The sequence below is a fragment of the Aythya marila genome, assembly GCF_965140915.1.
Source record: "Aythya marila genome assembly, chromosome: 29".
NCBI classification, from domain to species: domain Eukaryota; kingdom Metazoa; phylum Chordata; class Aves; order Anseriformes; family Anatidae; genus Aythya; species Aythya marila.
In genome coordinates, this window is record NC_139070.1 from 1,177,696 (window position 1) to 1,191,673 (window position 13,978).

At 40.2% G+C, this 13,978-nt stretch overlaps 2 protein-coding genes across 2 annotated transcripts; both read left to right on the plus strand.

Moving 5' to 3' along the window:
* Positions 1-2,160: 2,160 nt before the first annotated feature.
* On the plus strand, positions 2,161-2,637 carry LOC309888426 (scale keratin-like; the record flags this gene model as incomplete). Its single annotated transcript, XM_082780748.1, has 1 exon — positions 2,161-2,637. The coding sequence occupies one exon, from the start codon at positions 2,161-2,163 to the stop codon at positions 2,635-2,637; it is 477 nt and encodes a 158-aa protein (XP_082636874.1).
* A 4,610-nt stretch (positions 2,638-7,247) lies between these two features.
* On the plus strand, positions 7,248-9,618 carry LOC309888450 (scale keratin-like). The gene is made up of 2 exons (XM_082780772.1): positions 7,248-7,359; positions 8,839-9,618. The coding sequence occupies exon 2, from the start codon at positions 8,860-8,862 to the stop codon at positions 9,253-9,255; it is 396 nt and encodes a 131-aa protein (XP_082636898.1). The 5' UTR covers positions 7,248-7,359; positions 8,839-8,859; the 3' UTR covers positions 9,256-9,618.
* Positions 9,619-13,978: the final 4,360 nt, after the last annotated feature.

A 13,978-nucleotide genomic window follows, 5' to 3' on the forward strand; every position in this document is an offset into this window, starting at 1 on the left:
CTGGATCTAGGTGCCTAGCAATTATGAAATTACATCACATTAAAATGCATAATTCAAGGTCATTAGTGTCCTTGCTATAAACAGTTCATGACTGTTTTCTTCAATAAAGAAGTATAAAGTGAAATACAAATTTATAGAAAGAATACATGATTTCATAAGCCATAAAATCAGTGTAGATTTGTCATTTTCAGTTACACATTTTTCTCAGGTTGTTCCAATTCTGTCAACGATCAGCCTTAATCCATGCAAAGGATTCCTCTGTCTCTATTGCGGCATACCCCTAGGATGCTTTCTTTTGGGTGTCATATTGGGCTCACGTTGAGAAGCTGAAAGTGCAAATGATAAAAAATGATGACCTCCAAAGTTGCTCCAATTAACTCCATTTTATTTCCAGATAACCTAGTTTTCTAATGGAAAAACATGTGCACATTGGGTGACCACAGCGCTGATGAGCTGCACATTAAGCAGCCATGTTTTACCATTAATAATGGAGAAGCTACGGAAAGCATTAGCGTTATTCCTGTTGTAACACCAAGGATGTGAATGGAATGATAACAGGAATTAATATTATATATAATCTTTTGAGATGAAAGAGACTATTGTGATGAAATGCACTTATCATATTTCATGAGAGTTCAAACCAACAGTCAGCAAAACTTTAAGGACCTATGTGTCACATTAGTTTTGGGTTTGCCCCAATTATGCATATGCACAAATTGTACCTTAGGTGATCCCCATCATCTAGGGAATTGTATAAAAACTCTCCTAGTCCAGGGCTCTTCATTCCGCTTTGCTTGCTTTATTCTCCCCTGTGAAGAGGGTAAGTATCATTCTATGTGATCTCTTTCCTAAAATCGAAGTATGTTTTTCCAGACTATTTTAATTCAATATTTATGGAATCATCCATAAATGTACTAAGATTCTTAATAATGTTGGATTATTTCTCTGTGATTTTTTTTTTTATTTAGTGTTGGACATCAATATATTCAAGTTTAAAGTGGTAAAGTTAGGATTTTCAAAATTGGTCATTTCCTTTTAATACAAACTTGAGCTAGCAAAACAGCGTCCAAAACTTCAGCAGAAAGTTGTTCTTGTCAATAGGAATTTTTAAAGGAATTTGCATGTACATTTTTTATATGTGTCTATTTAAATGTATGTATATTTTGAGGGGACAGGCTTACCCAGAAGGGATACAGAAATATTGTCTGAAGAATGTAGAGATGAAACTAGGAAATCTTAACTTACTCTTCACATTGTCCTTACTTTGAGCAAGGAGTTGGACTAGATGACCTTCAGGAATATCTTCTAACCTAATATTTTTTATGGTTCTATGGTTCATTATAGTTCTAATGAAAAAAAAAAAAAATCACAGGAGGTACTGAGTCACAATCTTCCCATGTTTTTTATTGGAGACTAGATGGAATCCTATGGTCATATTCATTCTGAAGTGCTCAGACCCCAACACACTTATCTGCAGTAGTGACATAGCTGTAGCTGAGTGTACCAGGTTCACATCTGGGAACTAATCTTTTTACCTACCCTGTGACTCTCAAACTACTTTGCAAGCACTTCAGGGCAGGGAATGCCTTCTTTAATCTGTGTTTATAGGAGGCTCAGCATACTGGTAGAACAATTTTAGGTATTGCATTTTGAAACAAGTTACAAATCAATATCCCAGAGTTGTTATTCCAGCTACTTTTTTTCCAGCTAATTTACCACATGAGCTTCACTGGTATTCAGGTTACTCTGCTTTGTTTTTGCTATTATAAAACAAGCATAAAACAACCTTTTAGACATGGACAATGTAAGAGTGACTGCAAAATATAGTGAAAGTAATTTGCAGAGTAGGTGCTAGATAATATTATTGTAAGTGATCAAGAGTTGGGGAGAACAAAGAGCTACTTCTTACAGGAGAACAGGCATAAGAAATTAGGAATGAGACTATAAAAGAACTGACTTTTCAGTGTGCAATCTGGACAATGCTGATTTTTACAAGAAGGAGAGTTTTTGCATAAATTATACTGAAGAGAAGGAAGCCAAGATCTGAAAGATAAAGCCACTATTCTAGTCCACATGTCCAAATTTTAAACCCTTTTTCCAACAGAATTTGTACTTTTAATTTACTCTTCAGTGTGTTTTGCAGACCTCCATCCCTACAAGATGTCTTGCTACGATCTGTGCCCCACCTACAACAGTGGTATCAGCTGCCCCCAGCCCATCGCTGACAGCTGCAATGAGCCCTGTGTCCGGCAGTGCCCTGACTCCACGACTGTGATCCAGCCGCCCCCCGTCGTCGTCACCTTCCCTGGCCCCATCCTCAGCTCCTTCCCCCAGGATTCAGTTGTGGGATCCTCCGGAGCACCCGTCTTTGGGGGCTTTGGGGGCTCCCTTGGCTTTGGGGGCTCTTCCCTGGGCTATGGGGGTCTGTCTGGCTATGGAGGCTCTTCCCTGGGCTACGGGGGTCTGTATGGCTTTGGGGGCTCTTCCCTGGGCTATGGGGGCCTGTCTGGCTATGGAGGCTCCTCCCTGGGCTACAGGGGCCTGTCTGGCTATGGTAGATCCTTTGGTTCTGGCTATTGCAGCCCTTACACCTACCGGTACAACAGAAACCGCCGTGGAAGCTGCGGGCCCTGTTAAACACAAGAAAATCCACTGAATAAAGTACCTGTGAAAAACAAAATGCTGATTCACCAGTGAGTGAAGGAGTGTCAGCTTTGTGCAAGCACTTGCAAATCCTGCTCAGTGTTTCACCTTCTGCAGGCTCCAACCTCTCCTTTTTTCATTTGAATTCTTCTCTGATATATTCATGGGTTCAGTTCCTTGTTATCTTCTATGTTATCATACTGGTGTCTGAATGCAGTGAGACATGTAACTTGGTGTCTTTCAAAATGCATTTGACTCTGACATCTTGGATATACATTCTTGATATTGTGATACGTGTTTGTTCTTTTCATTCTCATTAAAATTCCATTGCATCATTTAAAAAGAAAAGTGTCTTGTGGTTTACTGTTTTCATCCATTCTGAGTTTGCCAACTTTTTTGAGTAAAACTGCCTGTTGTAGTTGGAGCTGCAATAATATTGTGCAAACCCTGCTCACATGGTGAAAGTCTTCACAGGGCACCCTTGCTAGACCTGTTTCATCACTGAACTACAACAACATGGTCACAATGTACTTGCCATAGATGAAAATTGGCTTTCTTTGCATGTTACCTTATTAGATTCCCCACTCATTAGTCTGTGAGATAATACTTTGAACTACATGTTCACACTCTGAAGACTGAGCCCTTAGTTATTGCACTACAGACTTGTAATCCAATGTTGTACAATTTCACCATGACAGCTCTTAATTGAAGCTTGGTGGTTGATACCAAATGAATTTCAGATTCTGTGTCTCTCTAGCACAGATCAGCCTGGGTCCATACTGTTAAATTTTCTCTCTCCAGTAATTTTTGGCAGTAATTTTGTGTGCATGTGACAATTCAAAACCACAAGGACCATTTGCATAATTTCTAAGTATATCTGTTTGAGTTCCTTGGTTTGAGAGTTCTTTAGATCCGTTTAAGTAATATATATATAAAGTATACATTTAATTTATATAAATATTATATTGGTATCCTCAAACCAAGTAAAAATACTGTACCACACATTTTCTGTCTTCTGTACCACACATGGTCTATCTTTTCTTGTTATCCGTAAGGCATGTAACAGTCTTCTGATCAAGCAGATGGTTATCACACAAGATGTTTTTCTTTCTGTGGTTCAGCTGCCAAAAGATCTCAGGCTACGTATTTTACTAGAATAAGAAGCATGGCTAACCATACTGTAGGAGTGCTCAGTGAATGTCTGACTGGAAGCTGAAGAGAGAATATAAAGAAAGCAATGCAAGAGCTGCTAAGCATCTCCAGCTCCTCTCTCCATTTACAGAGACAGTATATACTGCACTTCCTCTGCACCCAGTAGCCAAAAAGCCAGGTATGAATCTGCCTTTTATTTGTTCTTATTTTCTAGTCATCACTGATAAATTGACTAGCTTTCCAGCATTAGCAAGACTCACAGCTTCCATAATGGTATCTAGCACCAAAACAACAGCCAGAAAGAATGTACAACTTGCCTAGTCCTGAAAATCTGAGAAAATCTGCTGTGGTAAAGACCACCATAACCAAAGTTCCCATTAACAAAAGGAGCCCTTAAGGATGGGTACTGACAAAGATCCCGCTATGCTGTCCTGGAGGAAGGAACTAAGCATCTGGTCTGGCAAGGTGATGAGAGCGAGTGGTGGCTGAATCACTACCCTCAGGTCAGGGCAGTCAGCTCATTGCAGCTCCTGGCACTGGGTCCAGATACAGACTGGTCAGCTGACAACATGACAACGTCTAACTGCAGCATAGCCCAAACCCCCTGCAACAAAAAGCTTTGAGCTCATGGTTATGGGAAAGGCCCAGTAGCCTGTATCCACAGGAACACTGACTTGGTTACAGATCCATCCTACCTGACTGCAGCTACCTAGCCCAGATCTACTTGGTCAGATCAATGTAGTTCCTCATATTTGTATGAGCCTTCTAAGAAAAAAAAAATTAAGTAAGAATGAATTATTGCTTAGAGGAAACACAAGAATATAGAAGGCTACATGCTTCACCAGACAGATGGCTGCTCTTATCCTAAGCCTTTTCTCTGATACAAGTCAGTTCCATGTTGTCTGAAATTTAGTGCAAAGATCCTGATGCTGTCCATCACTGAATGAACTGCCTAATGGCTCACTGGGCTCCTAACACCCAGAAGGCCCTTTTTGCACTGAGTAAGGGAGCTTTCCTTGTGTCCTTTTAATGCCTGGCTTTCTTCCATACAAACTAAGTTGATATGGCATTTGGAAGACCAAGAAACTAGGAGGACATGTTCTCCGTTCGACCTGACTGTGACTAGGAGTGTAGGAGTGCAGAACAATTTGTAGGATTACAGTCTGAGGTTTTGGCTTCTGCTTAGAAGATTATAAACCAAGATCTGGGCTAGTGGAGAGCTGATAGCTCCTGACAATAGATTTAAAAAAATACCAGTTCAGCCCTAAAAGACAGCATATAACATTGCTGCCTTGTAAATGACAAAAGAGGAGTAACTCAAATTTACATAAAACCCAATAGTTTGATATCTAAAGAATATTTTTTCTCCAAGAAGAAGGCAAGAGAAGCAAATCGCAAGGCAGCTTTGAGGAGGGACTTTTATACACTTCTCAAACTGCCTGAAGGACCTGAGGCTCCCATTAGCACCAGCCCACATTTATCACACATGGTTCACCTCAAAATGATGAAACAGTTTTGCTCAATATTTATGTTTATTAGTTGATTCAAATTCTCATGCTGCTTGAAATGCAAATTACAAAACAAATATTTCTTTCATCTTAACACTTAATTGGCAAGATTCATATTCCTGGTAACATTCCACTAACTCCATTAGAATGACAGGAGGAATTATGCTGGCTTCACTTACTTACCTCTTGTTTATATAGTTGACATAATGATGGTGGCTCAAATGTCAACCACAATTGACATCTGCTTTCATACGCAGGTTTTCTTTCCATCCTTCCTTACCCATGCTAGATAAAGTATAATTGAGACAAAACGTGGTGTCTTTCTTGTGAAATCAACAATCTTTGCATGCAGTTGGAACTTACATTTGAACATGACCACCTTGCATTTTTTCAGGGGAAAAATCAAAAGAAATATTGTAAAGTACTTTTTAAAATCACCCAGACTCATGCCTTATCTGCCAAATATCCAGTTCTTCTGTTTCTTCATATCTGAGAGGTAAATCCATTCATCAAAACAAAGGTAAATGGGGTAGACAGTTCACTGAACTTGACTTGGAAAGTCCTAGGAAAAGCTTTCAAAACACGAGGACAGAGGCAGGTGCTGCAGATCTTCGTGATGCAGACAGCAAAGGGTCTGTGAATTCACGCAACATCAGCATTGAAGGAGTCTGTACACAACTAAAAACAAATAAATACAAACCTACTTTGTAGTAAGAAATCAGCTGAAATCCTAGAGTTAGAAGTTATGAGCTGGTAATAAGAACAGGAAGAGTCCACTTGACCAGTAAAATTTCAAAAAAATGTATTTCAAATGCTGGGCTTCTTGAATACAACCACATACTTATGTTACAATAATGACGCACCAATTCATGCATAAACCATTAGAGAGGCTTTATGAAGTGCTTAAAAACCACACACAAAAAAGCAATTTAAAATCCTTTGTGAGTATGATTGTTCTTGTGATCCTCCAGTGCTGTCTCAAAGTCTGGAAGAAGAATCTCATAATTTAAATATAATTTCTGTTAGAAATGTTGTGGTGTTTGTAATTTAACAAACAACTGATCTGTAAGCAAACAAGGAAATCTGAGGTTGAATGAGGCACTGTTTATTAGGGAGAATTTCAGAATATGGGTGGGATATATCTATTTGAACCTTCCCCATTTAAATGCTGGGTGTTTCATTTAAGCTTGTTTTGTGTGTCAATGAAAGCAAAATTGCTATGTTTTGAGGATGATACAAATACTGGTAAGGTAAGCATCAGGATGAATTGTCTTGCAACAACTCTTGTTCCTCACCGGCAAATATCAGGAAAGCCTGAATAAGTGGTTCAGACAAGTCACTTGAGATCTGGGAAGTCAAAACAGGGCTCTGCAAGAGTATGCACTCTGCAGGTGATGTTCTGCTAATCAGGAAAGAAAGAGGAAAAAAATCCATTGCCATAATATTCCATTCCTTTTGCTGCCACTTACCCAGTGTGTCTGTGAAGAAAACACTTAAAAATGGCTTTCTGAAGGTATGGGTTCACTCTTGTATTTTATGACTGTGGGTGGGAACAGGATCAGAAGGTGTCTTCCACCTCACTGAATATCTCATTGCAAAATGTGTGAGTAGATTAGATTCTAGCCTAGTTCTGAAGTGCTTAAATATAAACACATATATGACAGCAAGTTATAGCACAGATTAAAATCATTACGGGAAGTTAATGAAGGAAGTGCTAAATAAATAGAACCAGTTTAATTCTGCTTGCAATGCCAGTGAGGAGGGTGGAATGATACTAGCAAAGAAGCTGGTCAATTAAGCTCTAGATGAAAGAGACCTGGGAGCTGGAATGTGCATATCATGCTATTCAGAGATTTAGGGTGATTTTGCAAACAGCGAGCAACAACAATTTCATCATTTTGGGAAGTTAAATGCTTCAAATTTGGGCTGGTTGGTGATTATGACCTCATGTGTACACTGCCTCAGCCCCCCCCAGGCAATCTGAAAAGCTGTATAAAAGGAGTGGGTACTCAGACCTACTTCATCTCCTTCTCCTACAGACTCTCCTCTACATCAGGTATGTCTCATCTCTTTCTAAATGCCAAAATGTTTTACTACTGCACCTTAGAATACAGTACCCCACTACCATGTTAAGTTTAAGTTTGTAGAACTATTTTGTTGTGTCGTACCCCCCTGCCCCCCCCCCCCCCCCCCCCTTGTTTAAAGTATATTTGCAAGTTTTAGGAGACACAAAAAGGATTGAGGCATTTATTTCACTATTATTCATATTTTGGCATTTCTGTCCTGTTAGCAGATTGAAAATATAGGAAGGCATAAGCTTTAAAATGCAGAGTTCTCCTGTACCATTTCAGTTAATAACTAAATCAGAAAAACATGGCTATAATCTAAGCTGTTCAGGGACCCAGCTGAGTAAAGAGCATTATCTACATGGGAATTTTATTGCAAAATAATCCTAGCTTGCATTTAGTTTATACGGATAGGTAAAAACTGAATCCTACTTATTTTAAACCCTAGTTATTTTCCCTAGAGACAATAGCAAGGAAGGCAGGAAGTCTGATCTAGCGTATTTGTCAAATATCCACTTGCAAATTGAGATCCAGATTAGCTATTTGGATACACTGAGTTCAATGCTTTGATTCTCTGCATTGCATGGCTATTATATGAACAAAATATTTCCTCTTTTTTACTGGAAGCAGTGGCAAGCCACAAGCTTTAATAGCCAGTCTTTCTGTGGAAATGGTAGTTTGCAAACTGGATTTTTATCTGATGAAGAAAATCAGCTGCTTATATTTTCCCAATTTCCTCCACACTCAGTATAAAATTGTACAGCTATGACAAGAAATATGTGGATAGAAATATTTCATACGGTAACTTTATATATCAAGTATATGAATCTCTCTTTGGGCTCAAATACTTTGAGGGTTTTACCACAGGTATTAGAGAGATTAAGGGAATGTGGAGCTAAAAAGGAACAACTGGAAGTAAATTATCCCAGAGAGCTTAAAAGTAGACAGGGACCAGAAAAGAAGCATGAAAATCTGCAGTTAAAATAGTGTTGAGTTTATGTCTCCATTGCATGTTTCCTGACTCAAAACCTGCTTCTGTCTCATTTGGTACAATAAAGAAGTCATGTCTGGTGTAGATATTACAGCTCTGGGGTTTCAAACTGCACTGCTCAGGGAGGAGAACTTCTGTTTTCGTAACACTTACTGCTGATGCTTTTGTCCTCCAGGAGGGAATTTAAAAAAAAAAAAAAAAAAAAAAAGAGAGAGAGAGAGAAAGAAAAAAAAAAAAAGAAGAAAGCAGCAATTTCAGAAGGCTTGGAGGATGATACAATTGCAGGGATAGGATAGGGAGAGGATAAGGATAGGGAAGATCAAGGTGATGATGATCAATGCAAAATTTTGTGAATTCATCAATTTTGCCTGTGCATCAGACAATCATTTTGCTTGTTCCTCAACAAGCCAGCAACAAATGTCGTGCTCCAGTACAACTTGTGCTTTGTGTTTCCTCAGCTCTGTGCTCTGTGTTTCAGGTTCACCTCCCCTGCAGAGAAATGTCCTGCTATGACCTGTGCCCCACCACCAGCAGCATTGCCTGCCCCCAGCCCATCGCCAACAGCTGCAATGAGCCCTGTGTCCGGCAGTGCCCTGACTCCACGGCCGTGATTCAGCCACCCCCTGTTGTCATAACCTTTCCTGGCCCCATCCTCAGCTCCTTCCCACAGCAAGCTGTGGTGGGTTCCTCCGGAGCACCCGCCTTTGGGGGCTCCCTGGGGCTGGGGGGCCTCTATGGCTCCAGGAGCTCTTCTGGTTATGGGAACTCTTTGGGATATGGAGCACAGTACAGTTACGGGAGCTCAGCCCTCTCCACATTCGGCAGCGGGTACTGCAGCCCCTTCTCCTCCCGACGTTACAGCCGGTTCCTCCGTGGCAGCTGCGGGCCATGCTAAAGGTAGAAGAGCATGGAAGAGTCTCTCATGAAGACATAAATGCAGAGCAGTGAGGATGGGGGTTCAGCAATTTGGCAGCCCTGCAGTGGAGCTGCTGCCACTTAGCATTTCTGATCTTTCATCTTCTTTTGGTTTTCCCTTCAGTTTCTAGTTTATTGTTCACTGTTGGCACCTGTTCAAGCTTTCCCATTTAAAAAAAACTATTGTGGGCCAGCATATGCGATATAAGCATCCCTCATAATGGCAACTGTCTTCATTAGGAGTGGCACAACAGACAGAAGAAAGCCAGCTGAGGACAGCAATATTTCTGAACAGGACATTTGTTGAACATTCTCTGAAACTGTCTGGAAACAGTTTTTTGTTGGTTTTTTTTTGTTTTGTTTTGTTTTGTTTTGTTTTTTTTTCATATTCTGTGATATCTTGCTTTGCAAACAAAGGCATTTATTTCTCATTAAAGTTTTGTTGCATCACAGAAAGCTTTCTGGTTTCCCTTGCGCTTGTTCTGGGTGGTGTTCTGCCATGGCCAGGAACAAGCTGTTAACTGAGAATTACTGCTACAAAGCGTTTTAGTACAGATTGAATTTACACAGTGTCATAAACATTTCCATAACAACACCCTGAGGAGGAGCTGTTCATCCTTTGAAAATGTTAATGGCTTGAAATAATGTAGTATCTTAACTTCTGTTATTTAAACATTATTTCAGTGGGGCCTTTCCATGAGCATTCAGACAGATAAGTGTGGGTTTCCACATTGAGTTCCGCATGACCACAAATGCCACTGAGGTATTATCCAGCAGAGGACTTTCCAAAAGTAAATTTGCACCTGTAAATTCACAAATACAATGCTCAACTTACAGCCCTGACATTGCCCAGCAGTGTTTTAACTCCAGACATCGCAAGCAGCGAATGCAATGCTCATCCCTCCTTGTAGTCATCAGCCTGTCTGCCCCAGTAGGAAAGAGGAATAATCCCTGTTTCCTTTAAGAAATAACTAGTTCAGTAAGTATCGGGAGCAGAAGACACTCAGAGCTTCTGAGCTGTTGGTAATATAGCCAATTGTAATTGCAATGAAGCTGCAAATGAGGCATGTTCAGTGCTATGCAAACAAAGAGTAAAGCCAAACCCTGCCCTCAGGTGCTTTCAGAGTAAACTGACAAGACAAGCAAAGCATGAGCAGCCTTGCTCTTTTCCCTTTTTAGCAGATAAGCATCTTTTGTACAGAGATTAAAGGCTATGCTTTCCATACTGAGAAAAACATTAGTTAACATTCTCCCCAGGTGACATGGGAAATGCTTGGTAAAGCCCAGAATTGGATTCTCTCCAATGTCCCCATCTAACATTCAATGTACAGTCTCTGCTTCCAGAGTTCTATGCCATTGGTTAGCTCCAGGTTTGGTCTTCAATGGTGCTCACATCTCCTGTAGGAAGAGGAGGAAAATAGCAGGGATAAGGAGCTCACAGTGGAATATTCCTGTCTGGTATACATCAGGATGGAGAGCATTTCAGTAATGCTAATTTCTGTCTTAATATTCAAATTTACCTGTAGTCTAGTTCACTATTCTCACTACCATTTGTTAGTCAATTTGTTGGTGTTTAAAATTGAATATATTCCATTTACTTTATTTTTTTTTTTCCCCACGATAGAACTCTGAAAATGAAATAATCAAACTGGCATGTTTCCATGGACTTCTGATTATATTAGCTGAAAGACTGCATTACATGGCTAGTATACAGGACAGAGGAAATTTAACAGATTCAAGACATGACTTCTGAGATTGTCTTTTAAGTAAAAGGGGAGAATTAGCTAAAAAAGAGACAATTCTTCAGGTTTCTCTGACAGAACATTTTAAAATATCTGAAACATTCGAGTTCAGATCCTCTAGCTGCAAAACAGGTGAAAGGTTGACTGTAAGTGATCGATTTGCTAATTGCTACAGGTCTAAACCCTGGAAGGAAGCTGGCATTCAGCAGGGCACATTTCTGGTTCTGCTATGCTAAGCAATTGCACCTACAGGACATTTACCAGTGGTGAGAGCCTGAGCCATGTAACAAACCATTAGGCTCCAGCAGTGAGTAAATATTTAGTGAATCCATCTATTTAAATCAAACATGAGAGGCTTAACTCCCACAGATATGTCTTGAGCTGTAATTTAGTGTGGAGGAGGATACACACTTTGGGCTATGTTTGCAACATCTTTATGAATCAACTTCTAATTGCATCTCCTTTAGTGATAGAATTACTTTGTACTAGGGTATAAACACATTTAGATGAGAGGAGAGTGTAGTGACCTCTATAGTTCAAGATGAGACAGTGACCTGATTTCATTTATTATTGCTTCCCATTTCTGGTTGTTACTTGTTTCACTGACAGAAGGAACAGGAGTCTGAGTCACTGGAACTAAGTGCCACCATCCTGAACTTCCCACGGCTGACCAAGAGCTGTGGGGGACCTCAGTCAGACGTGGTCCCTGTGTTGCAGTGGCTGACAAACTGTCAGGATCCCAGCACTCCTCCATAGGAACACCAGAAAGCAGCCGGTGTTCCTCCCATCTCATGTCTGCATGTGGTCTGACCTGAGATGCATTCCAGCTCCTAGTGAAATTAGTCCTCTTATTTTTCATCGTGTTCTTCTGTGATTACACCCAGGTGCAAGTGTAATCAAAGTTCAGCCTGATGTGCATTTAGGAAGTGGCAGATTGCTAATGGTCAGGAGCAGAGCAGAACAAAGGAAAGTGGTTAAAGAACTGTCCTTCTGTCTTTGCTCTGGTGTATGCTCCTAACATGCAAATTCAGACTGGCAGATGAGCATCGGTAATGCCAGTTTTGTAGCTCCTGCTCTCCAAAGGACTGTCAAATAACAGTGGTGTGCTCTGTCAAGTGCCATTCAAAATCATTAGAGATCACTGTTCAATTAGTACTGACTCCAATTATCTATTTATAGCATAGACTCCAGCGTCTGCTTCCCATGCCTGCCTTTTCTGTAGCATAGTAGGTGAAACATCTTCATCCAGGTCTGCTGACACCATTATTGAAAAGAGCCTCTTTTGTTGTGATCAATACCATAGTAATGTGGCTTAAAAATATCTGATTTGGTTGCCTTAGTGCTCTGCATAGCTGTGCAAATGAGTGCGCTTTTTTGACAACATCTGTGTGACTCCAAGAATAATCATACAGAGCACTGCAGACAGAAGAAGCATAAAAACAAGACAAAGCCTTCAGACACATCCTAACAAGAAAGAGGTGTTGGCTGGCTACCTCGTTGTAGCCTCATCTCATTTCAGGTACTTTTACAAGTGAAGTCACACCTCCAACCTCTTTGAAGTTATTACCACATGCTTGATCCTGCCTAAACAAATTTCACCAGCATGACGCTGGGCTTTACCCAGAATCAGCCTGCTGAAGCATGGTGAGGTTTGCCAGTGCAATACTGGTGTTTCACATGGGGAACAGCAGCAGTGCTGAGCAATGTCTGACCTCTGGTCCCTCAGAGCCCTGGCTGGTATTGCAACTGTAAGCAGTGTCAGTAGGAGGTGAATGCCTCCAAATGATCTCTTCTTCCCTATGCATGCAGGAGGCCACCAGATGACCGATAGCTATGCTAATTTTATGCAAACTGTCTCTCTAGAAAAACAGCTTCAAATGACTTGCTAAGCAGCTTGGACTTGTGCTGTCATTTATGAGTAGGTTGAAATTTAGGTGTAAGCCTGAGATGGAAATTAGTATTTGACATGAATTATACGTATGGCTCTTCAGAGAAGTCTAAATATTTTTTCTTTTATTTATTTTAACTGAAGCTGCCAAGAATTTAGAGGTATTAATGGGCTACTTCAAGAATGCATAGAATTTCAGTGAAGATTCACTATGCAGTTAAAATTTCCTGTTAGCCATTCAAAGGAATCTACCCACAGATTATTACGTGCTATTTTTAAACAATGGAAAATATCGTAAAACCAATCTAAGAGGTGTTATTAAGTCGGAGCCTTGGGCAAGTAGCGAGACACAGGGAAGATCTTCAAAATTACTTGTGTATTTAACTTTCTTCGCTAGCATGTAACAAATACACATTGAACCACACCTCTCCTGGAGGAAATTTCAAACTTAGTTGTATGAGTTACAAAAGCATGTTTATCCAGCATGAAATTACTTTTGTGCAGAAGGCAGTCATTATGCTACCTCCTGCTTAAAAGGCCTGGTCATCTTCCAATTTGAGGTGTTGAAAGAATGTGAACACTGTCACGGCTGGCTACAAAGACTGATGCTCAGTCAGAATGGTATATAAATAGAGAATGGTGGGCAAATAAAGAACAGGAAGCTCAGAATGTTGATGCAGAACTATTTATTGAGAGAATAAGAAGGAGAAGATGTGATGGAGCATGAAAAATTTGTCAGGGTCCCATTAAAGACTTCAAACAGAGAATTGTTCCCAGGCTGTGCATTCCACATACATTACTCTTTCTTTTTCATAGCAGAGGAAGATTTACACAGTGCTGTCCAACTTTTAAAAAGCCAAAGATTGGTGATACACCTAGGACATTATTATATGGAGCCACTGATAAGAATAGTCAGAGAACTGAATTAAATCATTAGCCTGATAAATACATGTAATTCTGGTGTTCAGAGATGGTGCTCATGCCCCAGAAAAGCCATGCCAGTAACAGAGTTTGTGGAGATGCATCTTCCTCTGTGCTGAGTGATTGCTCCTTTTATTTTATTCACTGCCCAT